This window comes from Aspergillus tubingensis (genome assembly GCF_013340325.1).
Source record: "Aspergillus tubingensis WU-2223L DNA, scaffold_8, whole genome shotgun sequence".
NCBI lineage: Eukaryota > Fungi > Ascomycota > Eurotiomycetes > Eurotiales > Aspergillaceae > Aspergillus > Aspergillus tubingensis.
In genome coordinates, this window is record NW_023336282.1 from 3,961,665 (window position 1) to 3,986,032 (window position 24,368).

The 24,368-nt window shown below is 50.1% G+C and overlaps 11 protein-coding genes across 11 annotated transcripts; 6 read left to right on the forward strand and 5 right to left on the reverse strand.

The window, feature by feature from the left end:
• Window positions 1-83: 83 nt before the first annotated feature.
• Window positions 84-1,409, reverse strand: AtWU_07597 (uncharacterized protein; the record flags this gene model as incomplete). The annotated part of the gene is made up of 4 exons (XM_035502706.1): window positions 84-499; window positions 571-1,122; window positions 1,177-1,292; window positions 1,342-1,409. 4 exons carry the CDS (start codon window positions 1,407-1,409, stop codon window positions 84-86), a joined length of 1,152 nt encoding a protein of 383 aa, XP_035358599.1.
• A 590-nt stretch (window positions 1,410-1,999) lies between these two features.
• On the reverse strand, window positions 2,000-2,477 carry AtWU_07598 (mitochondrial 37S ribosomal protein uS14m; the record flags this gene model as incomplete). Its single annotated transcript, XM_035502707.1, has 3 exons — window positions 2,000-2,062; window positions 2,125-2,296; window positions 2,371-2,477. The coding sequence occupies 3 exons, from the start codon at window positions 2,475-2,477 to the stop codon at window positions 2,000-2,002; spliced, it is 342 nt and encodes a 113-aa protein (XP_035358600.1).
• Window positions 2,478-4,183: 1,706 nt separating this feature from the next.
• AtWU_07599 (DASH complex subunit SPC19) lies at window positions 4,184-4,752 on the forward strand (the record flags this gene model as incomplete). The annotated part of the gene is made up of 2 exons (XM_035502708.1): window positions 4,184-4,315; window positions 4,372-4,752. 2 exons carry the CDS (start codon window positions 4,184-4,186, stop codon window positions 4,750-4,752), a joined length of 513 nt encoding a protein of 170 aa, XP_035358601.1.
• A 707-nt stretch (window positions 4,753-5,459) lies between these two features.
• On the reverse strand, window positions 5,460-7,694 carry AtWU_07600 (tRNA methyltransferase RSM22; the record flags this gene model as incomplete). The annotated part of the gene is made up of 1 exon (XM_035502709.1): window positions 5,460-7,694. One exon carries the CDS (start codon window positions 7,692-7,694, stop codon window positions 5,460-5,462), a length of 2,235 nt encoding a protein of 744 aa, XP_035358602.1.
• Window positions 7,695-7,911: 217 nt separating this feature from the next.
• Window positions 7,912-8,972, forward strand: AtWU_07601 (uncharacterized protein; the record flags this gene model as incomplete). The annotated part of the gene is made up of 2 exons (XM_035502710.1): window positions 7,912-8,181; window positions 8,838-8,972. The coding sequence occupies 2 exons, from the start codon at window positions 7,912-7,914 to the stop codon at window positions 8,970-8,972; spliced, it is 405 nt and encodes a 134-aa protein (XP_035358603.1).
• A 1,415-nt stretch (window positions 8,973-10,387) lies between these two features.
• On the forward strand, window positions 10,388-11,309 carry AtWU_07602 (SUR7/PalI family protein; the record flags this gene model as incomplete). The annotated part of the gene is made up of 4 exons (XM_035502711.1): window positions 10,388-10,400; window positions 10,474-10,771; window positions 10,832-11,014; window positions 11,063-11,309. 4 exons carry the CDS (start codon window positions 10,388-10,390, stop codon window positions 11,307-11,309), a joined length of 741 nt encoding a protein of 246 aa, XP_035358604.1.
• Window positions 11,310-12,338: 1,029 nt separating this feature from the next.
• AtWU_07603 (ribosome-associated complex protein SSZ1) lies at window positions 12,339-14,329 on the reverse strand (the record flags this gene model as incomplete). Its single annotated transcript, XM_035502712.1, has 5 exons — window positions 12,339-13,013; window positions 13,075-13,846; window positions 13,902-14,028; window positions 14,096-14,132; window positions 14,240-14,329. 5 exons carry the CDS (start codon window positions 14,327-14,329, stop codon window positions 12,339-12,341), a joined length of 1,701 nt encoding a protein of 566 aa, XP_035358605.1.
• Window positions 14,330-14,858: 529 nt separating this feature from the next.
• On the forward strand, window positions 14,859-15,698 carry AtWU_07604 (exosome non-catalytic core subunit RRP40; the record flags this gene model as incomplete). Its single annotated transcript, XM_035502713.1, has 1 exon — window positions 14,859-15,698. The coding sequence occupies one exon, from the start codon at window positions 14,859-14,861 to the stop codon at window positions 15,696-15,698; it is 840 nt and encodes a 279-aa protein (XP_035358606.1).
• An 899-nt stretch (window positions 15,699-16,597) lies between these two features.
• On the forward strand, window positions 16,598-18,098 carry AtWU_07605 (kinase-like protein; the record flags this gene model as incomplete). The annotated part of the gene is made up of 5 exons (XM_035502714.1): window positions 16,598-16,828; window positions 16,908-17,095; window positions 17,151-17,479; window positions 17,532-17,872; window positions 17,928-18,098. 5 exons carry the CDS (start codon window positions 16,598-16,600, stop codon window positions 18,096-18,098), a joined length of 1,260 nt encoding a protein of 419 aa, XP_035358607.1.
• A 346-nt stretch (window positions 18,099-18,444) lies between these two features.
• Window positions 18,445-21,632, reverse strand: AtWU_07606 (metalloenzyme, LuxS/M16 peptidase-like protein; the record flags this gene model as incomplete). Its single annotated transcript, XM_035502715.1, has 3 exons — window positions 18,445-18,806; window positions 18,880-21,376; window positions 21,432-21,632. The coding sequence occupies 3 exons, from the start codon at window positions 21,630-21,632 to the stop codon at window positions 18,445-18,447; spliced, it is 3,060 nt and encodes a 1,019-aa protein (XP_035358608.1).
• Window positions 21,633-22,387: 755 nt separating this feature from the next.
• On the forward strand, window positions 22,388-24,010 carry AtWU_07607 (cytochrome P450; the record flags this gene model as incomplete). The annotated part of the gene is made up of 3 exons (XM_035502716.1): window positions 22,388-22,701; window positions 22,767-23,809; window positions 23,865-24,010. The coding sequence occupies 3 exons, from the start codon at window positions 22,388-22,390 to the stop codon at window positions 24,008-24,010; spliced, it is 1,503 nt and encodes a 500-aa protein (XP_035358609.1).
• Window positions 24,011-24,368: the final 358 nt, after the last annotated feature.

Consider the following 24,368-nt stretch of genomic DNA (forward strand, 5'->3'; position numbering starts at 1 on the left):
TAGTATATATTACTGTATAATGGATTAAAGATAGACATATGCACTATGGCTGGTAAGATTGTATCAATAAGAATCTGTGCTAACTACTGCTCTGAAGCAATATCAACATCTTGCTCAAGCTCAGCAACTCTCTCCATAGCATCACCTCCCATATTCCCGGAGAACTCTCTGAACATCAAATTAGCCTCGCAGTATTTTGGATCCTCGAAAGTCGTATTGAGCCACTTCAGCATATCCTCCCAAGCCTTGGGCATAACACACTCGTTAATCAGCGGCTCGCCAGACGAATAGCAGTTGCACCCATGATGCTCGGGAGCAGGGACAGGCAGCCCGAGATCCTGCTCAGACAGGATATACCCACGGCAACGCGAGGAGACGAAGCTCACAAACGATGAGGGGTCCTTTGAATCTTTACCATCCTTGTCCCCGAAGTCAACGCCAATCCGGTGAAATGGACTGGTGAGACAGATTGCTGATATATATGGACGCCATGCCTCCCCTGTCATTTATTAGCCAGATACCAGACAAACCAATTACCAATAAACCTTGAAGCACGAAAAGTAGACATACAGGTACTCCCCAAATACCGAATAACACCCAACCCCCCATCATCCAACCCAACCACCCCAATCTTCGCATCAGCCCTAACCAGCCGACCCCGAGCAGCCAAGATCTCCTCAAACACATACTGAATATGTTCCTGCCAGTCGCCATTCCCAGGGATCTTGTTCCGACGAGTCATAACAAGCGGAGGATCTACCGCCGACTTTCGAGGAACGCAATGCCAGGACGTCAGTGTCATCGCTTGACCGGAGCCACAGTGCCACACCAACTGCCCCGTGTTTGCCAGGACAAGTGCCGTATCTTTCTGATCCAGAACAGCCCGCGCAAATTGAACAGCCGACCCGACCTCGATGCCATCGCTGCTGAGAGTCCGGTAAGCCCAGATGCCAAGGTCCTGAATAGGCTCTCCGAAGACAACGATGACGCGGGAGGCAGTGGACAGGTTCTTGGAGATGAGGATGGGCACATGCGCATCGGTAGGTCGGGCTGTAAGTGGAAGTCGTAGAGTGATGAGACCGAGGCTGCGAAGACGAGAGAGGACGATGTTGCGAATGCATGCTATCATATAGAGTAATTAGTTATACAACGATGAGCGGTGCTTAGAATGCATACTGTTCATGGCCTCTCGCTGCATCTCATTCCAGCGGGCGTTCCTGTTGATCTTGAATTGGAACTCTTCTTTTGGCGCGGAGATCTTTCGGATCTGGTCATCTTTCGTGATGAAGTACCTGGCTTTCGTTAGTAAATCGACTGGTTTCTATCTAAGTCCTCTCTTACCCCAGTTTCTCCAGGTCCGCGGGAAAGACAGGTTCCGCAGGGAGGTCCTTTCGGCTGAAGACGAACATCGTGGCGAGTGTAATTCGACGATGATGAGAGAACGAGCGTGAGTAAAAGGGAGTGGATTCAACAAGAGAGAGAGAGAGAGAGAGATGAGATATGGAGACAGACAACAGATCTAGAATAAAAGCAACGGCAAGAGCAAACAGAAGAACCAAAAAGAAACTGCAACTTCCCCCAGCCAATGCCAGTGAATTTCAAGTGAAGCCAAGTGCAGGCGTTTGTCAATGCATAGCTTAGTAGTACTTCATGTAACATCCGCCCTTCACTGCGCAGACCAATCGACAAGATCCGATGGTGTCACATCCAGCCATGGATGATGCCGAACAAAATCCCCGAAAATAGCCACACCACTGCAACTCCTCCTCTGGAAGTACTGTAGATCATAAACCATCTCAACTGAGCACAAAACCCAAGTCGACGAAAAGGCATGTCTTATTCCTCCTCATCATCTAAAAAAACCTAATATACAAGTCCTCTGACCAACAAGGAAACGGAGGAAAGTTGAAAACAAACGCCTTTCAGGAGGAACCCGCCGAACCCAATGAAAGCTATCACAAATATATGTATTCTTTTCGCATAAAATTCCCATACTATTTTACCAACTGGCCTTCTTCACACCGGGGAGTTCACCGGCCAGCGCCTGCTGACGGAATTGGTACTGTACACACCAAACATTAGTATTTACCCAGTCAATTATGTAATTACTAGGGATAGACTTACTCTACCAAGTCTAAACGCCCGAATAACACTGCGAGGAACACCACCCGCCACACAGCGGTTCTTGATCTGCGTCGAGCGAGTGTAGGCGTGCATGGAAGCGAGCTGGAGCTGAGCCTGGGCGCGCACACGCTGGGGGAGGGAAGTGTTGTGGATCACGTAGCGGAGAGCTTGACTATTATCCAGAAGATAGCAATTAGTAGCTGTTGAGCTGGTTTCATTGACCTTTAGGGTATGGGTTGGAATTACCGTTCCGGCTCGAATTGCTCGAAAACCTTCCGCTTGGTGTGGTCGCGGACAACACGGGGGTTGATGAACCCGCCGAGGTCGAGGATCTTGGACCGGAAGTGCGACATATTGGCTGAGCGAAAGTGGGTTTCCTGAAGCTGATTTGGCTTGAATGCGATTTGGGGATGGATTTGATGGCCGGAGGTTTTGGCCGGAGCGGCGAAAGTCACGGGAGTTCGGGATGCGGATTGCCTGTTTGGGTTAGGGGCATCTGTCTCTTTTCATCCGGATGGGAGGAGAATTTTGTTGGATTTACGGAGTATGAGGGTACTTTCGTGATGCAATAATTGAATGATTTATATTATGATGTGCTATATATGATGAATCAATTAATGGATCGTATGCTTAATTCTGGCGAGGTTGCGGAAAGTATCATTGGTATCTTGTGCCTTGACCGTGCAACGTACGTGCACTATCAAAATCTAGGCCTACTTCGAAGCTCTGTACGTACTGGCCTAGAGGCAGAATGGACGGTAGAAGATATAGTATACTTTACATTGTAGCAGTAAAGCTGAGTCTGTAATTGCACGCCATAAGCATAGCGACTCGTCATGACCATTTCCAATGGCCATCCTGAGCTAGCAGACCAACATATACTTCAAATACTCTACGTGCACACTAAGACCTGCAGCACACCACACTACGGCTATGCAACTAATCCAAGCTCCCATCGTGGCCATATCCACCAGGAGCCTACATACCAGTCTTCCAGCGATACCCACCGGCTCCGCACACCTCCGAGCGGAACACCACCAGCATCAAGCGGAGAAATAGGTATACAACATATCAATTGGCAAATGTCGTATGACGGTATCTTCTATAAGCTTATACACAGTAAATGCCCGCAAACTTGACTGACCGACGAACCCGCAGCAACCGGGGCTCTCAAACCACCCACACCAGCCACGCATTCATCCGCCATATCCGCGTGCTCGGAAATTCACCCAGAGCTAATTTAATGCTTCTGGTTCTTGAGGTTGGGGTTGCGGGGGTCGTTCTTGAACTCGGCGGCTAAGGTGTAACAACCGAGGTTAGCATGCACGATTCGGATCGAGAGAACAAGGGATTCGAAGTTGGATTCAAGCGGACGCTTGATAACGTGCTGATATTGGAGAATGTCGTAACAGGTTCACTTACTCGACATCATGACGTTGGCGAAAGAGTTGACACCGTAGAGGATGACCAGACCTGTAATTCGAAATACCGTTAGAAAGCCGCTATTACCCCTCTCTCTCAACGCGCTCCAATGGAGCTATTCCATCATATCCGCATAGCTATCCAGGATAGACATAGCCATTCAACAAGGTAATAGGTGTGCATGCATACCGGCGGCGAAGAAGGGAGCCATGGGCTTGGCTAAATGAGCAAAGCAAGTCAGTTCATATCCTCATCTCTCGAACCCAACATGGGCGCGCCAGGACCACGGCAAACGTACCAACGGGGGTGGGGAACTTCTTTCCGAGGAGAGACATGGTGGGCAGATCGTTTGATTGAAAGCGAAGTGCTGGGTATGGAGGAAAGACGGGAGTTGGAGCAGCTGGTGAAGGAGCGACGAGGACGAGAGCGGGTACAACGAGGTTTGTCCGGGAGTCCGAATCCCCGGCCGCTTTAACGCTTCGGGAAGGATTTGCCGCGCCGCTTTTACTGCGGCGTCTATCACTGGTTGCCCCTCCGCAGTAAACAATCAACAATCACGATAACGATTAATCAAGACAATACACAACACGCTTTTTTTTCCCAGCAGATACCTTATTTTCCTTTCAACATAATCGCAATGGCAGACCACCTCCAAGCTTCTGTCTCTTCCCTAGGATCCTCCCTCCAACTCCTCGATTCCTCCATCTCCACCCTCGACTCCGGTATTAGCGACTTTCCCCGACTATGCAAGGTCTTGCAAACAACCCGAGTACGTACCCCATACCCTCCTGCTTAATATAAAAACACCCAATCTAACCCCAACAGCACTTCGAACTCCTTCCCGAACCTACTCTGCGCGAAGCTCAACAATCCCTCCTTGATGAAATCACTCCCAGCATCGCCCACCTGCTCTCACTAGCGTCGAACCATGTGGAGAAGCTCTCACGGCGAGAACAAGGCTTGAGAGCTAAATGTGAGCTGCAAGAGGGAAGAATGTACTCGAATGAGAGCCGTCAGCCTTCGAGAATGCGTAGCGCTTATGGCGATCGACTCCAGAGCGGGGGCGCCTCAGGGAAGGCTGCGAAGGCGGCGGAGTTGAAACGACTGATGCAGAAGAAGGAACGGTTGCAATATGCGGTGGAGAGGTTGGAGTTGCAGAGTACACAGAGGGAGAGGCAGTTGAGGAAGAGTATGGCGTTTCACTAGAGCTCGGCTTGATGGATGAAAGTGATGCTTGCTGAGAGCTCTTCGACTAAGATGGGATCGTTTGAGCCACCTCGGGCAATCCTGCGAATGTAGGATATCAGATGACTGAGGATATGGCTAAGGAAGATATGGCTTGTGGCTACGATGTTATTTCTCAGAGTCAAGAGGGGGTGCATCTCGTCAGGGAGAGTATAGCCCCGATTCGGGATGTGCGGCCGCATATCCACTTATGGCCGTGTCGAGTTATGACTATGCTCTACAGGTCGACACTGCATAATGAAAGTGCAGATCCGCTGTGAATAGGACCACCCGCGCGAAGCTATAGCCATCGCGCTCTCACCACTATGAGCGGAAGATGCCAGAGTTGGAGGACAATGCTGGGAAAATTGAGTGTCTACGTGGAACGCTCAACCATAGAAGTCCCTGGGGCACTTGCAGAGGGATCTATAGAGCTGCCCCTCCCGCTACGCATAATGACCATGCACAAGATGAATAATGGAGTTTGTGCCATTGAGTGAAGAAGTCTTTTACAACAGCTATGGTCTATACTACATGTCATATATCGTACAGGAATATAATACAATGACCTTCCCCAACCCACAAATGATGCTCCTAGCCAAGAAGCAATCCAAACCCTTCATACGCCACTTTTGACTCCAATGTAGATACCCGAAAAAGTAACAAGCTAGCCCAGACCCAGTGATAGTTTAGGCCGAAGGCTTCACCTGCTTCAAAGCCTGTCTGCGCTTCTTCTTCATCTGCTGCTTCTCCCAACTGGGTATCTTCTGGCCCTTCTTCTTAATCGGGGTCTGAAGATCAGGCATACTGCTGGTAGCCTCCATACCTTCCTCCAAAGCATCCTCTGCGTCTTCCTCCATCTCCTCCTTCTCAGCAGCCCGCCGGGCAAGTCGTTCCTTCCTACTCTCACCGTGCTTTTCGCCGAGTCTCAGCGATCTGGCAACACGTGTCTTCGCGCCAAGAGCCCATAGGTCTCCCCACTGGGACTTGCGCGCATCCTTGTACGCTTGCCGACTGAATGATCGGGGGACGGTCCAGCGCTCGATCTTGCCGGCCGGCGTGCAAAGGTCGAAGATGACGTGACCGCGGCGCTTCATGGGTTGGTAGACAATACGGGGCAGGGAAAGGAAGTTGACGCCCCCTGTTTCCTGTTCCTCTGTAGGAGGTGTAGGTTGAGTCTCGGATGCGACAGCCTCGTCGGATGATGCTTCGTCTTCTTGCTTAGGCATCTCGACTGCGTCTTCGTATCCGTTAAACGCTGCATCTGCGGCCTCGGTGCCCTGGATGATGCTGTCCTCAACACGACGATCGACACCGCGCTGGACGGCGATGTAACTGAATTTCAGGTCCTCATGATTGCGGTCCTTGGCGCCGATGATGCGCTGGAGGAAGGCCGGACGGATGTAGCGTTGCTGGAAGTGGCAGTAATCTCTACGGCCCTTGGTATGACCGGGGATCTGGTACATGGGGCACTTGTTGTGGTTGGTGCAAGGGGCGACGATCATGCCGGCTTCTTTCTCGATGAACGTGTCTTCTTCGGGCGATTCGGTCAAGTTTTCGTATGTGGTGGATCCGGGGCTGGAAATGAATCGCTTCAAGAGCATGTCACGCGCTCCGGCAACGGCTTCGAAGCCCTTCTGGTGTCCCTTCTCTAAGAGGATCAGAACACCTCCGTTGGGATTCAGGAGGTTCCATAGATTCTGTACATGTTCCTTCCGGAGGAACTCTTCCTCAATTCCGAGCAGGGAGTGTGGGGCGATGATGATGTCGTACTGTTTCCGCTTGGGCGGAGCCCGTTCATCTTGCAAGGTTGGCTTCTCGCGAACATGGACGTAGTCGGGTAGTCGTGGCAGAAAGCTGGTATCTTCGAGCATCGCGCTGGCACGGAGACGAAGAGAGTCGGAGCCAGTGACAACGGTCGACCGGCCCACGGGATAGGGGTCCTCTGAGCTGTGCTCTGGCGTCATGGCTTCCCACTCCGCACGAAGGATATCTCTCCACGCCAAAACACCTGCACCACCGGCACTAACATCAAGGACATGGGGGCCCCCTTCTTGTGTCATCAGGTTCCGGATCCAGTCCGTACCCAAGCGTTTCCGGACTTCCACCAAAACACTCAGGACAGATGCATACATGCCAGGGTAGAGAGTGGCAAGAAAGACATTGGCTTCCATTTCGCTCATGTACCGCTGGGATGCTTCTAGAGGAATCGGCTGTTGAGGAGCTTGCAAGCGCAGGGGAGGGGTTGTGGTGGAATAAGGAAGGTATTGGCCGCCGAGTGTGCGGTGGGCGGTATCCGCAATGTGCTTGTTCGAAAAGTCGGACAGAATGACAGAAATAGGGCCCGTCACGCTATCCTTGGGTATGAATATAGTGCTAGGATCGGTGGAAAACTTCCCCATAGTGGTCAAAGGATGGAATTTGGGAGCTGAGTCTGCTGCTGCTTCCTCTTCGAACTGCTCGAGCATGATCTCTCCGCCCAACTGCTCGGCGACTTCTCTCGTCCGTTGCATCGCGATCGTTTCCTCGACTGACGGCGGAGCTTCCATATCATAGACCAACGGAGGTTCGTCGTGTGTGGCAGACTCATCTATCGCAACTTCTTCCCAGCCGCCCTCACCATCTTCACGGTATAGTTTATCCGGATCTATCTCTTCTTCCACTAGGTCCAACTCAGACTCTTGTGAAAGATAGATTGGTTCGCCGTACAACCGAGTATACAGCTGGGTCTCTCTATCATTTAAGAGACCCTCCGGAAGGTATTCACCAAACTCCTGTCTTGCCTCTCGCACCCGCGCATCCAATGTTTCTTCGTCGCGGTGACCGATCGTCTGACTCAACGCATAATCGAAATCGAGACCTTCGAGGTTAAGGGCTTTCTCGTGATCGTCCAAAAGATCCAGCTCGTGCATAAGCTCAGCCATCTCCAGGTCCGTTTCGTTGATCTTGTCGACTAAGGCGTAAATAGCATCTTTCTTCTCCGCATCGGGGTCGGTCTCCGTCGCTGTCGTGGACGACGCATGCCTCCGGCCGTGCAGCCATTGTTGAGTACGAGCGTAGGTAGCTTCCCTGAGTAGGGATTCCAAGTGTAAGGTCGATGGGGATGTTTTGCGGGCAATCGAAGTTCTGGGGCGCCCAGCTATGAAGCTTGCAGCTCCGCGGCGGAGAGGCTGTGAACCGGTCTGCGGCGACCTGGATACGGCCGGACGTAATAGGACATGGGGATTGGACCGGGTCGCCCTGACTGCCGGAGATCGTGACAACATCCTCAACCCTTCCACGGCTCGAGATGCAAATATCAGGAGCTTGTACCTGAAAGAAATTGTCTTGCCACTGGAGAGCTTTTGCCAGGAAAACTCGCGCCAAGCCGCATGCCCATCAGAAATTCCGCAGCTCCTATTGGCTGTTCAAGTAACAGAGCGTTACATAATCATCTAGACCGAATTGGTGCCTCAGGAATCACCAGGAATGGAGGTGCATGCATCAAAGATCAAAAGGTGGGAGGAAATGTTGGATGCAAAATAATAGACCTATTTACAAAGCTGGTTATACTAGCTGGACGTACTACTGAGACTCGCTGTCCGTATCTTCGTTGCCCATGAGCACCTTGAGAGCTGATATCCACTTCAGCACTTCGTGCTCAAGAGCGGTTAGTTTGGCCATCACGGCCATAAGGCTAGGGTCCTGGCTCTCTACGCGGATCTTCTCCCTCACCTTGACTTCATCTCCTTTCCAGGTGAAGACATCGCCTGCCTCGTCGTGAGGACGATGGCGGCTTCCAAACAACCGGTCCCGCAGATTGAACCCGGTGAGAGAGATGTCAGTCGCGAATGCAGTTGGCGTATGGACAGGGGTGTTAGATTCTAGTGTCCTCAAATACAGGACTAAAGCCGAGTCCGCAATGGATAGATGAAATGAAAAGTATGCCGGTAGCGGGGGGTCAAACATCTACGACTACAGCTTAGCCCATGATCTAGAACGAAGAAAGCAAAAGTATAGCCACTTACCTCCTCTTGCGCACTTGTCTCCCACCACTTGCCTCTAACCTTATCGCTTTCGCCCTTCAGCATCTGCCGTGCTTCACTGATCGTCTCGCGCAGGAGGTGCAGTTGGCTGTAGATGAAGCCCGCGTTGAGCGGGTCACCGGTCCAGGTGCTTACATCGACAATGTCGAGACTTTGATTGACCAAGTTTTTGACTGATACTAATTGACTTAAAACGAGCTCGGGTGTTGTAGGGGTGTTTGCCAGGCACAAGCGGGTAGTGGCTGAGCCCCGTGAGGCAAGGGAGCTAAGACGGAGTTGGATGTCCTATAGAGAGGTTTGATTAGCGCCATCCTGGAAGCGCTACGTTGTGATAAGCAACGGCCATAGCGCGCAAAGGATGCGGGTCCATATCCTTGGGCTGCATCATAAAGCAATAAATGTGAGTGGTGACAACATACGCCCTTCACGATCTTTGTCCCAACCCGAGTCACAAAGCCTTTCACATTTTCAGAGCGTAGAGAAGAGAGGACTAGTGTTGATCCCGGCTCTTTGGGTGCCAATAGAGCCGCGCATTCATGGAGGCCCTCCCGTAGCGAGGTAAGGGAGTCTTGCAGCGAACGTAATAGCCATTCTAGCTCTTTGGCCTATACAGTTGCCAAAAAAGTTAGTACCGTCCTTGCCCTATCGATGATGCATGTGCGCCATCGGGTCGGCTCAAAATTGAGGTTCACCGGGGACGGAGAAATAAAACAGGGCATACCAACGCGGAGTCGACTTCCTGTTCTAGGCGCTCTGGGGGTAGAGGCGGGTAAGCCCAAGTAGCCATTATGAGCAATGACCCAGCGGGTTAGTTGCGACCCTCGGGAGATCGGATGATTGTACCTTTGGCCCGACAGTGGTCAATGGATCGGTAGGGAGCGATGGGGGGTATGGGGGTGTGGACAGGACACGGTAGGCAGCAGGGTTTGTCTTCAGGGTCTGGTGACGAAGTCGACAGAAGAAAAAATCCGCATTGGCTTTCGAGTGATCCACGTCGACCCGAGAGGAGGAAAGGCGGGTACCCAACTCAATGGATGGATGGTGGGTGGTGCAACGTTTGTTCAGAGGACGAAAGTTGCAGTGGAAGAGGGAGTTCGACAACGTCATGGATAAGGAATGATGGGCCTCAGCGCCCAGGCCTTCAGGCAGCCTTATCCCGATATAGACTAGCGCAGCGCTAAGGTTTAGACTAGCCGAGGACAGTTAGCGGGGCCTGCTGCAACCATGACGTCGACGCCGTCATGGCTGGCCAGTTTGTGCCTCGTCGATCCAAAGAAAACATTGATTCGCAGTTACGCTCATTGTTGATGGTCACCCTCATCATTATATCACTACTATGGCTCCCCTGGTACTTTATTTCCCCCCCTCCTCCCACATTCCTCCACCGGCTTCTCCGGATATCCACTCCCTCGCAGACAGACCCTTTCGATCCTTCGTCTGTTCTTGTTTCTCTTCCCCATCTATAGGGTCTCTCATCTCTCTCTCGAATGATAGATAGATACCCGTCGCAATCAATAACTTAGCTGGTGCTGGGACTCTTCCAATCACCGACTCAATAGCGAATTCAGAAATCTTGACAAAATACCGTTACAATGGCTCTCAGCAGTGAGTACATCCCCTGCAGGATGAGTGCCTGCTGCGTCGCACAACGACTAAATTGACACCAATTGTACTGTAGGAGTTGCAATGGGCTTCCTAGGCCTGTTCTTCACGGCCGGTGCTCTTCTGTTGATGTTCCTGACTTTGTTGGGCGGAGCGAGAAATTCGCGCCCTCTGAACGAAATCTTCTTCCTGCAGGTCGACACAAGCAATATTCCAGGTGCCCCGTCCTTATCTCGCTGGACTTTCTGGGAGATATGTGCAGTGTCGGCGAATGGAAAGAACCAATGCGGATCGTCTTACCCAGACTTCCCATTTGATCCCCCGAGCCGGCGCAACTTTGGCACCACTGAGAACATTCCCTCTGCTTTCATCGGGTAAGAAAGAGATCAATTGCCAGATTTTCCGTCGTACGATCGCAATCTAACATTCCGCAGAACGAACCACTACTTCCTCACATCTCGGTTCTCGTTCCCCTTCCTCATCATCGCGCTCTTCTTCGGCGTGGTGTCGCTGTTCACTGGGTTCCTGGCCATGTGCACGCGCATCGGAAGCTATATCTCTTCGCTGATGGCTTGGATCGCTTTGGTTTTCCAGATCATCACGACTTGCCTTATCACGTAAGTTTACCACAGAGTCTAAAACAGAGCTTTACTAACAATCTCAAGTGCCGTCTACGTCCAAGGACGCAACAAGTTCAACGCCAATGGCCAGAGCGCCAGCGTGGGTGTCAAGGCTTTCGCTTTCATGTGGACTGCTGTGGCTTGCCTGCTGCTTGCATGCATGTTCTATTGCATGGGTGGTGCTGTCGGGCGCAAGGAGAGGGGATACAGTGGCCGTGAGCACCGTCGCCGGGGCTTCTTCTCGTCCGCACGCTCCAACAGCGTAAGAAGCAACAAGGAGACTGCGCCATAAATTCGACATGGTCTTCTTTCTTTGATATAATTCAGAAAGAATTGAAAGAAAATGGGCTATAGTACTTCGTCAATACCTACTATAGTACGCCGGCCTCCGCCAATTGTTTACCTATCGGCCGCAAGCCTTATACTCGCACCGTCAACACCGAAGGGTGCGTCTACTGGAGTATGGATCTGATTGTTTATGACTTGTTCTTTGCGGGTTGAGTAGCCACGCTCTCCTGTGCGAGCGAATCAAGTGGGCTCATCCGCGCATGCTAACATTAATGTCTCTTTGATGATGGATGTCTGTCTGTTTAACTCGGCCAAGTTTCATGTATTATACTGTCTCTGCTACTTTATATCTATCCGCCCTTAATTGTAATACAATTTATCTGAAAAGAATGAACTGATACACGAAGAGTAACAGAACATGACACTGTTCGTAAAGATTCCATCATTTTCAATATAGTAGTCACTGAGAAATCAACTGTATGCATAATGTATAAGAATAGCTGATGATACTTCCTAAGCTCAATGCTGTGAAACGGATGGATTATGACACCACTTGTCTCTTGTTACTATTCTACTTATATTCTATCAAGATTATAACTGTGTGCTTGCGCTGTGCTACCTTCTTAGGGTCATAAGGAGGTGGAAGAATGTGCCCTACAGAAGCAGATAGTGAAATCCTACGGCACAACTTTAGACCCATACATTGTTACTTTCTGAATATGTTAGGAAAATGAGTCTGGAAACACATCGGCTTTCTATTGTGCTTCAAAACAGCTCTATATACTTTTAGAAGCCTTCATCGATACATCATCATCAATAAGTCATAGCAAGACAGAATGCAGAACGTATTCCCTGAGTCCTGCCCGGTGCACCCAATGAATGCAAAGTTAGTTGCAAAGAGGCCACAGGGGTCACGGGAGTCGTTAACAAATGGTTATAAAAATCTAGATCGATTCATAGAAGGAAAAGCATCGTTATAGTCTTGAGATGTTCAAAGATATATGAGCAAGAAAATTATACGTTAAAGGAAAATCTAGGCCTTGGGAGCCTCAACGGCACCGCGGACGGCACCTTGGCCGCCAACTTCCTTGGCCGTGATCTGCAGACCAAGGTCAGCGTTGACGTGGATCATCAGCTCAACCTTGCTGCCAGCCTTGACGCCCTTGACGGCCAGCTCAGCAATGGGCTTCTCAGTCTTCCAGACGAGCTCGCGGATCTCCTCCTCTTCCTCCTCATCGGAGTCGAAGTCAGAGTCATCCTCATCCTCTTCGGTCTTGGTCTTCTCCTCCTTGGGCTTGGGCTCGGGCTTGGTAACCTTGATCTCACGAACACCCTCGCAGACACGGACGAAGACATCGCCGCCCTCCTTGGGGACAGAGAACTGCGCAGTACGACGAGCGGGGAGAGCAGTCTCGGTGTTCAGGAGAGGCTTGAAGTCAACGGTCTCGCCAGAGGTGAACTCGACACCGATGGCATTCTGAAGGTGAGGGGTAGCGGTAACCATGGGGTGGATGGACTGCTCGATGTCCTCCTTGTCGAACTCCTGGATCAGGGAGGCCTGGATAGCGGCACCTCTGGGAGCGAGCTCGGAGGGGTTGATGGCACCAATGAAGGTGGAGGGAGCGAGGATGGTGGTCTTCTCGGGGAAGATGTTGCGGGCCAACTGGGCGATCTTGGGGGTGTGGGAAGTACCACCAGCGAAGATAACCTGTAAAAGTTAATATCGGGCTGCGAGCAGGATGAACAACAAAGATTTAGATGGAACGAACCTCATCAATGTCCAGGACATCGAGACCAGCCTTCTTGACAACCTGCTCGATCAGGCCGGTGAACTGAGCGAACACCTTGCCGGAGAGCAGCTCGTAGCGGGTACGGTTGACGGTAGAGCCGTAGTCAATGCCGTCAGCCAGAGACTCGATGCTCAGAGTAGCGTTGGTACCGAGACTGAGAGCCTTTCTGGTGGCCTCACCCTCCAGCTTCAGCTTGGCCAGACCACGAGCGTTCTCGCGGGGGTCGGTCTTGTGCTTCTTCATGAACTCCTTAGCGAAGTGGTCGATGATGATCTTGTCCAACTGAGCACCGCCCAGCTCGTAGTCGTGAGCAGTAGCAAGAGTGGTGTACATGCCACCACGGCAAGCAACGACGGCGGCATCGGAGCGAGTGCCACCAAGGTCGGCGACAACGACCAGCTTGTCGGTCACGACAGCCTCGGGACGAGCGTCGTAGGCAAGGACAGCAGCAACGGGCTCGTGGATGAGCTGCAGGACCTCAAGGCCAGCAGCGTTGGCAGCGGCGATCAAAGCCTCACGCTGAGCATCCTTGAAGTCGGTGGGGACGGTGATAACAGCGGCGTTGACCTCCTTTCCAAGGAAATCAGCGGCAGACTGCTTCAGACGGCGGAGATGGCGGGTTGTGATCTCGGAGACGGTGACAGTGTTGGGGGTCTCGCTGGAGGTATCGCAGATGGAGAAAGCAACGGTCGAGTCGCTCTGTTGAGGGTGGGCCGAGTTGTGGCAGGGAGTGGGGTCTATCGACTTGAAGCTGTGCATGTCCGTCAGCATGTGCGCCTAGTTGTCATCGGAACGAGTTGACATACTCCTTGCCAAGGAAATCTCTGAAGTAGGCAACGGTGTTCTTGGAGTTGCGGATAAGCTGGGCCTTAGCCTGAGTACCGTGGTATTCCTCGCCATCAATGTAGGAGAGGACGGTAGGGATTTGACGGTCTAGTGATGTGTAAGTCGAAGTGTTCGAATACAAGACTTTTTTCAAAGCGCATTAAATTATACTAACCTCCTTCCTCGTTGGCAATAACCTCAGCCTTGCCTTCCTATAAATCCAAGTCAAGTCAGCGGTCTGTCGCAACTTTGCACAGCGGTGGTGTAAAAGTCCCAATGGGGCGGGCATCCGCATGGGAAGGGTACAAAATTCACATACGGCGTTGATGCGGGCAATGGAGCTGGAGGAGTTGCCAAAGGAGATACCGATGGCGAATCTCTCAGCAGTGCCGTTAGTTTCGGAGCTCATCTTGACGGTAGGATGTGAAAAGAGATGAAGGGGATTGGGGGGAGGAGGGAAGAAGAAGAGGAGGAAATCAAGTCAAAGTAAGTCGGGCTGCTGCTTCTCGAACCGCCGCGCTTCATTTTGCCCCGAAGGAAAAAAATTTTGGCTGGTTTGCAATTGGCGGGCAGATGTGGCTGAGGGCTTATCGATAGTAGATGTGGCGGTGCAATTACAGTTCGGCATTCATGCAGCAGTAGCGTTGAAAATCGAATGGGATTGATCATTCTCCACATATATCAATTAATATGGAGAAATGAGGAGGCGATTGCTCAGACACTACAGTTTCACAGCAAGTATACCCTGTATGGTTCACTCCCAAACCATCGTGGCGCCCATCCCATCTTCAATCCAGAATGAGCTGTATCACGTGGCGATAAGCACCACCCGATAAGCCTTTGGATTTGCGCTTCTTTTTGCCCGTCGCGGTCAACCACTCCAGCATTCGTGATTCTCCAACACCACTGCAGGCCCCAGTGGGACACACAATTCCAACATGTCATCTCCCTTGATTCTTCTCCCCGGGGACGAGATCCCGTCAGAATACCTCCCATCCACCAATTCCGCGCCATTGAGACTTGGCCCCGGTCTCCGTCTACTTTCGCAACCGCCCTCCTCTTCCCCTCAAGCATCATCCTCCCCCAGCCATGTCCTCACAGCCACACAAGCCGGCATTCTTTCCACAGACACCAAACGGAATGCTGTATCTATCCTCTCGACTCCGAATCGCCGCTACATTCCTACCGTCAATGACCTGGTCATCGCACAGGTCCACCACTCCAGTGTGGACTACTTCCACTGCATGATCACGCCGCAAGCGCCCCATGCGGTACTGGGACAACTGTCCTTCGAAGGTGCGACGAAGAAGACCCGGCCGATGCTGAAACAAGGCGATCTGGTTTACGCGCGTGTGCTCTCGGTGGGTCTGGGTGCGGGCGCGGAGGTTGAGCTGGCCTGTGTGAACCCTGCGACAGGCAAGGCTGAACCTGGAGGACTCGGTCAATTGAATGGGGGAATGGTGTTCGATATTTCTACTGGCATGGCTGCTAGGTTGATGAGGGCGAGCTCATCCTCATCGGACTCACAGGATGGTGTGGCCGGGTTGGTGGTTTTGGAGGAATTGGGCAAGAAGTTGGAGAAATCGGGCGGCTTTGAGATCGCCGTGGGAAGAAATGGTAAAGTCTGGGTCGACTGTTCTAGCGGAGGCGAAACTTCCGTCAAGGCGACAGTAGCTGTGGGACGGTGTCTGACTACGATTGATGAGCACGATTTGAACCCGGCGGATCAGAAGAAGTTGGTATCGAGGATATTGCGGGAGATGAAGATTGAGGTATAGACGTGCTTTGTCTCTTAATGATTGATCGTGTGATAATACCATACATTGTTTGATTCTTGCGAGCGATATTATGTAGCAGAAGTGTGGGTACTCGATGTACATACATTGACGTATTTTCCCAGCTTGGAAATAGGTAGCAGAAACTTGTGATAGCAATCTCTTCGGATGGGAGCTGGAGTTTCTTCGACAGTGAGAGTCTCTTACGAGCATACTCCGAAGTGCTCGTAACACCACGTTTATCTCTGTGCTTGAAAGCGCTTCCATTGAGATTTATCTACCATGATAGATGCGATTGTCAGTGTGATTATAAGTAAGGAAAACCCCAGAAACTCTGATAGCAATTGAGAAAGCGAAGTATCCATCCATTATGGGTAAGAATATAAATGGGAGATCCTCGCTCAAACACAGTATTCCATTCTGTCGTCAGTCACGATTTCCTTCGACACTGCATGGATATTGAGGAGGCAAACCCTCAAAGTACAGGCATCGCATAAGATAAATTTCAATTGTCTTCTTTTGAATTTCTTAAGAAAAATAGAAGGACTAGAAGCGTTCGATCAGTCAACATAAAGCAAATTTTTTGATAAACTAGCCATGCATTCAGCTGCCGAAATATTCCTTACCAGCAGTATATGTGCGGGCCATTTGTAGCATAGTAGATATTCTTCATGTACTTTGTTCCTTCATTTTCATTGTCTTCTCAGTGGACGTCAAGATATACATACTGTTCGAGGTTTGTGCCCTTGGGTACTTGAATAGCTATCTCCGGTGAAGATATATATGGCATATTAGTATCTTAGCACTGTGCTATTATTTGCATCGGACCTGACTTATCAAGAAAATCTTCAATTATCCATGTACTAGTAGTATTACACCAGCTCTTCTACAAGTCAAACACAATGGAGGAAGGGGCTTGGTTTTTAGAAGTTAAAGAATATGGCAATATCAAGTATCTAGGGCAAGTCCGGAATGCTATGATCGACACTAAGATCCTGTCGGGCCCCACAAATGGCTTTCCCCCACCCAGTCTAAAGAGGTCCCACAGCCCGGATACAACCCCAAAGCATTCTAAGTACTACATAGCAGGCGTCAGCTACAGGGTTCATAGGAAGGACCACACCTTTTATAAGGTACGTCATTCGAAGAAGTTCGCCTGTACGATCTACTTGAACATACCTTCTAGTTTCAGTCGTCATACCCCACCATCAGGTCATGGAAGACCTGTCCGTCTACGAGCAGAATAATCTCCTCTACTCACAGGAAAAGCTATCAAAATATCGACCAGGTGGATACCACCCAGTCTCCCTGGGAGACACCTTCAAGGGTGGTCGCTACGAGATCCACCATAAATTAGGTTGGGGAGGGTTTTCCACCGTGTGGCTTGCGCACGATAAAGAGTGAGTTACCAGATGTATTGCCTACACGTATCTACTATAAGTAATGTGTTACCAGGAAAAGTCAATGGGCTTCAGTGAAGATCATGAGAGCAGATACCTCCCAGGGCTCTCAAGAACTTCACAATCTACAATTATTAGCAGACCGTTCCCAGGGAAAGCCGTCTGCAAAATACATTGTTTCCGTTCTCGACTCATTTACCCATCAGGGCCCTAATGGTACCCACTTGTGTATTGTATTCGAATTGCTCGGTCCTTCTGTCAGTAAGATTGTTGATGACTACCACTCCTTTGGGGATGATCTTGAGATGGACATTGTTCTTCGGATGTCGGAGCAGCTTCTAGAGGCTATCAGCTTGATTCATGAAGCCGGTATGGGACATGGCGGTACTTCACCCACAAAGACTATGCCACTACGCTACTATACTGACACAGACAGATATAAGCGGCGGAAACATCGCATTTAGCTGTACTCATCTCTCGCACGCCACGAAAGAAGAGCTCTTCGCAGTTCTCGGATCTCCAGAAGTGGAAGAACTAGCTCGACTCGACGGCAAACCACTAGACAACAGCTTACCAAAACAACTAGTAAAATCCGCAGATTGGGAAACATGGGTAGATGAAGATGAAGAAGATATTCGGATTCTCGATTTCGGGGAAGCGTTCCTGCAGGGGAACGAGCCTAAAGTACTTGCTCAGCCAGGGCAATTGCGGGTCCCTGAACTGATTTTCACCGATCACTTTGACTACCGTGTTGATTTATGGCGCGCAGGCTGTATGGTAAGTACAATGCCCCTGTTCATTTGCAAGTTATATAAGTCTGACTATGAATGAGATCCATGCATTCATGTTTGGGTCATATCCATTCTACTATCTAGGCGAAGATGAAGTCCTGGTCTTACAGATGATCGGTTTTGTGGAGGAGTTGCCGAAGGACTGGCAGCCGATATGGGAACAGATGAAACTGAACTTCAAGCGTGACTTAGGCCGGTTAGAAGGTGAGTAAAATGCTATTCTCTTTGTACCTGAAACACGTATGTTTGCTAAGTGAATCGAAAGACGACCGGGTATCTGAATTAGACAGAAGGCTCAGTAGAAGGGAGCCGGACCCGATACTTACTCGTCTTGTTTCGGTCATTCGTAAATTGATGAGATTTGTACCGTCGAGTCGAATAGAGGCCTCCGAGGCACTCACTCTCTTGAGGTCAGAGCAGGATGCAGATTATGGTACTTGAACATATACATTTTCTCTACATTGAATTAGTCGATAGAAGGACACACTTGAGCAATGAAATCAATCAATTATGAAAACATTCGTTCTCCATGTCCATCGAAGATCTCGCAAATGGACATCATGATTTCGACCTAAACCCTTTAAATTCAGCTAGACCTTTCACTGGTGTTGCAGCCGGCGAAAGTGGCAGACTTGCCTTCCATTTTCCGACATTATCAATCGGAACAGTGGTGGGGGACACTGAACGCTTATGTCCCTTGACTGCTACAGCATCCTGGTTTTCCCTTAACGCTGAAGCGTCAACACTTTCTTCACCAGCAGCACTGTATCCTGCAGCAGCAGAATCTTCAGTAGATGTCCGCGCAACAAGATGTATTGATAGTTTCGCCCGAGTTGAAGAAGATGGATGGATGTACTGGTCAAAGAACTCGAGTATGTCTTTCTTCGTGAGTGGTTCAATGTGCTCCACCTCTTGATATACTGGAGTTTTATTCGACCCAGTTAGTCAATTTACAGGGCAATTGTTGAATGAGTCTGATAGTAGCAAACATACCCTGCTCAAAGTCAAGCACCTCACTCAAGATATGAGTCCAAAAACGCGAGGTTTCCTGGTCCAAGTTCTTCAATTTCTCCAGGAGTCTGTTGATCAATCCAATCTTATGCTCTTCAAATATCTCGTCGGTCATCGCGCGCAACTCATGCACAAAGTTTTCCAAAAACGCATCACAGCGCTCTTTGAGGTACTTACATTCCCTCTCGCTCTGCACGAGAATGCGCCAGGTACCGGTAGTCACGTAGACTCCTATGGCCGAATTTACGATATATCCGAGCTGCTCTTTTGTGCGTAGCGTGCTGAAGCATGGTTCTGCGGCAATCTGGGAGAAAAGTAGCAACTTGGCTCGCTGCGAACGGTCCGAGACAGAGCCGACTGAGATGATATACTCGAGACAATGGTTGATGTTATCCGGGTTTTTCAGTACCCGCTCGTATAGGTAGTTTGCTCCGCTTGGTAGCGTAATCGTGCGGCGTGGCGGCCACTGGCTTTTGGGAAATTGACGTGGGCGGAGTGTTGACTCCACAAGTTTTGTTATACCCAGTGCATCTTCTTTATATAGGTTGCCATGAACGAGAATCTCGATGTGCATTTGTCGCAGAAGTTGCGGAATGTATGCACGTATATCCTCAGCTGTCACTGCTGGAAGCTCCTCGAGTAGTTGAGACGGAGCCCAGGATCTTTCGTTGATCAACAGGCGCGAGAAGGTATTGATTTGTCGATATGGCTCCATGTAGTCAAAATTCTTATGTGCTTTCCACACCCTCTCCTTCGCCACATCGAATTGCTCTTGTTTAAATTCCAGATGTTTTACTGCCAGTAATACCTTCTCCAAAAGCACTGACATCTTGTCATTGAAACCCTTCAGCTCTATATTTAGTCCCTGTGCGTTTTCTGATATACCGTAGCTCAAACCGGCCTTGTCCGCATTATAGGCATATTTATCGAGGCTATCCTCGACCAAATCAACGTATAAACGCGTCATAACAGAATACATCGGTGTTAATGAGACCATTGGGGACCGAAGAAGGATCTTTATATTGGCTTTGGGCACCCAGAACTGGTCATCCTTTTTGAACCACACACGGACATGGTCGTCATGACGGATTAGCGTAGGCTGGCGAGCTGGTTCTGCGACATCCTTTCGTTCAACCTCTAATCGTTGAGGAATGAAATCGTTCAAAGCTGGTAAGTGAAGCATAGAGGGTCTCTCTGTAGTTGATGCCTGAGCAATTGTCCAAAGCTCTTGTATGAAATCCATGGGAATCTTTTCGAGCTTGTATTCGGTCCCATACCATTTTTCCTTTTCGTTCCAATCGCCCGGAAACTGTTGATCGACAAGAAAGAATCGAAAATTATCAGGGCGTAGGTGCGATAGACCACGCTGGATATTTTCCGGATCAAAGTTGCGAATGAGAGGATAGCTGAGTAACTGCTCGCGTGGTATACAAGTGTTCTGCATGAGCTGAGCTAGACCGCTGACAGTTCGGGATGGAGGGCCTTTCTGCTTGAATTTGAACTCCACCTCAGCTAGGCGGCTTATTTCATCCGAGATCCAGGCAGACGGTGAGTTCTCTTTTAGCATAGAAATATATTGGAAGATGATCTTCAAGACCTCCCGGTGTTGACGAACGCCTTTCTCTGTAAGCCTCACGTCAATACAGAAAAGTGCTGAACCAGGACACAGAGCAGAAGCCCCAGCCGACAAAGAGTCCGCAAGACCCAGCTCCTTCAGATAAGCAAGAGCACTACCAGGACCTCCATGGCTAATTAGATGCTCCAGATATAGACTGGGATGGGAGTCGACGAGTTCTTCTTCATCGGGGTAGGTGAAATCAATGTTTAACTGTCTTTGCTCTGTCACTGGTTTAACAAATATTTGTGTCGTGAGCTCGGATTCAGTCAAGACTGGTATACCGTCCCACCTCAAACGGTGCAGATTCTTATTCGGTACTTTAGAGAAGAGCTCCTGAACCCAGCCCTCTAACTCCTGCAGTGGTTCTTTACCCAGAACGACAAGCTTCATACGGTTCGCCGAATAGTGAGTGTCGTAAAACTCGATGAAGCGCTTCCGAATATCGACGCCTCGCGATAGCGGCTCTTTATACAAGCACTGATAATCGCCGGTAGCAAACTTATGAATGGGATGCTTTTCATTCGAAGTGGTGCGGCCCAGTTGTTCAAGGCGCCAAGTGTCGCTTTGGAGATTCTTCTTGTTTTCTGAATCCACAGCGCGCAGTTCGCGATCTAGGGTATCGGCGAGAAAGAGTGGTTGGATAAAGAACTGCGAGAAGCGATCGAGAGCGCCATAGAGAGGTGACACATTCTTGGAAATTGAAACATTAGGCCCCTTTTTGTTTGCGGATGACCCCGAACTATTAGATGTTGAACTTGCAGATAGTTCGAAATAGTAATTGGTCGATGTCGAGGCCGTATAGGCGTTGCAGGAGCCACCATACTTGGCCAGATAAGTGCTATATTCGGTCTCTTCTGGATACTAGACAGGAATGTTAGTATTGGCCTCCAAGCAGCTCTGCATATCGGCTGCTCACCTTTTCCGTTCCCATAAAACACAAATGCTCCACGGCGTGCGCGGTCCCTGGCAGATCATCCGGGTCGCTGAAGCTACCAACATTGACATCCATAGCAGCGGCAGCTTTGTCAGTGTCTGGATCGTGTATCAAAAGGGCTTCTAGTTGATTGGTTAATTTAATCACTCGGTATGAGCGATTGTCCAACAGCGGTTTTTCCATTCTGTCCGAAATGAGCTCAACAGAGTCGAAACGAAGCGCTTCTCCTATGTCTTCCGTCTTCGAACTGTACGTGATAGCTCTCTTGTGATCAAAGATACGCGAATTTAATGCGCTGTGACTGGAAATTGGAGCTGCAGCAGTCTGAACTATGCTAACCGAGACGGAGATCCGCTGATGTATCTGAGGGACAGTGAAATTCGCGAGTTGAGCGGTTCCATCGACAACTGATTCCGATCCTATAGAGAGGATATGACAATCGAGGTGAGTAGAGAGACTGGTCGAATGTTGCGTGCAAGGGCGACAGAGTTGAAGAAAAGAAACTATACAGATCAGCAGTCTGGCGCGCACAAGACCAAGCCACTAATGCCACGCCATGCAATGAAACCCGTGCAGGCTTGACTCCACGTAACCTGTGTATTGTAACCCCGCTTGTCCACTTGCATATTCTTTCAATTATCATTCGGAACAGCCCGACAATTCCTTAGGAATAGCGCGGATGGCACGGCACAGCAAGAATGCCGAATGAGATGGCCTGGTGCAGGGATTCTAACTTTAGGGGACTAAGAAGATCTAGACTGCATCCAGCAGTATGTCCTTTGGTCATGCTGGACCATTTTTGGGCTCCCTATCGGATCGCCTAATATGCATTCGGACGCGATTCTATGTTGGAGAAATAAGTACCGCGGGTGGGAAGCTTCCAGTCGCAGTCGCCGCTCAGATTAGCCCTGGATTCTTCATATTATTCTCCCCAAGACATGCTTGCCGTGGTCGTCGGCTTCACTTTCATCGTATCATGGATTGTTGCTTCATTCCATCGCAACCACAATTCCTGCTTGAAAGACATCCCTAATGCTCATTTCTCCGCTCCCTATTCACGCCTGTGGTTGCTGTCGCTCCGATGGCGGAATCTGGAGAATCGAACTCGAATCCAACTCCATCGTCGCCTTGGTCCAGTCATTCGGATTGGACCCCGTGATGTGAGCGTTAATTGCATCGATGACGGTGTTCGCACAATCTATAGCAGCAAGTTCGACAAAGATGAGTCTTTCTACCATGAATTGTTCGACCAGTAAGTCCTGATGCATTCGCAACTCGCAGATTGAATGATACAAGTCGATGTCTAACCGAATCCAGGGTTGGCTACATGGTCACCATGACAGGCAACGACGAGCACAGGGAGCGCAAACGTATGCTTTCTCGCCCTTACTCCAATTCGTACATTCTCAACTCTCAAACCCTCGGCAGTGTCCTCTCCCGTGTTTCGAGTCACCTCAGAGAGAAAATGACAGAGTGGGCAAGCACTGATACCTCTGTCGATGTCTATCAGCACGCAAAATGCTGCACACTTGACGTTGCCTCAGGGTGGCTCTTTGGCAGCGAGAACGCGACCGATACTCTACGCGACCCAGAATTTGAGAACGACCTTACAACGTTGGCCGCAGCGGCGTCGAAGATAGTTTCTGTGCGGACCACCCTCTACTGGCCGTTTTCCTACCTTGCAAGCTTGATCAGCAACAGGCTGCCCAATCCCGATGCCACTGTTCGATGGCAAGCGTGGCTCACACGAGCGATCACAGATGCCTACAGGAGGCATCCCACCAAGCCTAATTCCACCGCGAGCCTGTATGACAGTTTCTATGATGCTTTCAAAGCCGCCAACCCCAAGATGCCGCGTAACGAAATGGCTTCTTACATCGCTGTTGAGTGCGATGATCATCTTTCGGCAAGCCATCTCGGCCTGGGAACGTTACTGGCATATACCATGTACGAGCTATCACGACATCCAGACTGCCAGCGGGCGCTCCGGAAAGAGCTCTTCAGTCTAGCCGTACCTAACGATCAGAGCATGGCTCATCGCCTTGCAGATCTACCAGTGCTTGATGCTGTCGTTACTGAGACCATGCGGACCCGTGCACCCTGTCCTGGCCCGTTTCCTCGTGTCGTGCCGGACTCTGGCTGCCGGCTCGCGGGGAAATTCGATGTCCCCGGCGGCACCATCGTCAGCTCCTCTGCCTGGGCCCTTCACTTCAACCCAATTCCTTTTCCGTCCCCGGAGAAATGGCACCCGGGTAGATGGATCGAAGCAGACGACGACACGGTCGCGGAGATGCGGAAGTGGGTTTGGACCTTTGGAAGCGGCGCGCGAGTATGCATTGGCACTCATTTCTCCATGCGTGGTATGTCCCACTTCTCCTCGATCGAAGAACGTGCTGACAATGTAATTATATCAAGTCATAAAAGAGCTGCTTGCAACAGTCTATACGGATTACGAGACTTACCTGGATGATGGATTCACAGGAAATGTGGAACAGGTGGATGCCTTTTCCGCGGGTCCTATTGCAGGTTGTCTACAGCTGAAAATCCGACGGCTCACATAGTTGACGCCATTGGAACACTTAGAAATTAGCTGTCAACCTTTAGAAGTTGCTTATAGAAGTAGCTGTCTGCTTGAGTGTAATTGGCGCCCGCACAGCAGTGGCGCTGACGTGAGGATAATGGTTTACGCTTACAACATTCGAAAGGAGTAATTATTTTGCGAGCAAAGACATGACAAAGTAGTCCCTCAATACTGCAGAGTCTTCCACTCAACATTTTCTTCACATTGTCAAACGCACCTGCTATTGATGATCGACAATGTAAGTCTTTTGATCGTCCAGCCATCCCGAGCTGGTGTTCCGGTGAGGAATTGCTATCACGCAGGAGTCTATACACAAATCCACAGCACAATATGGAGAA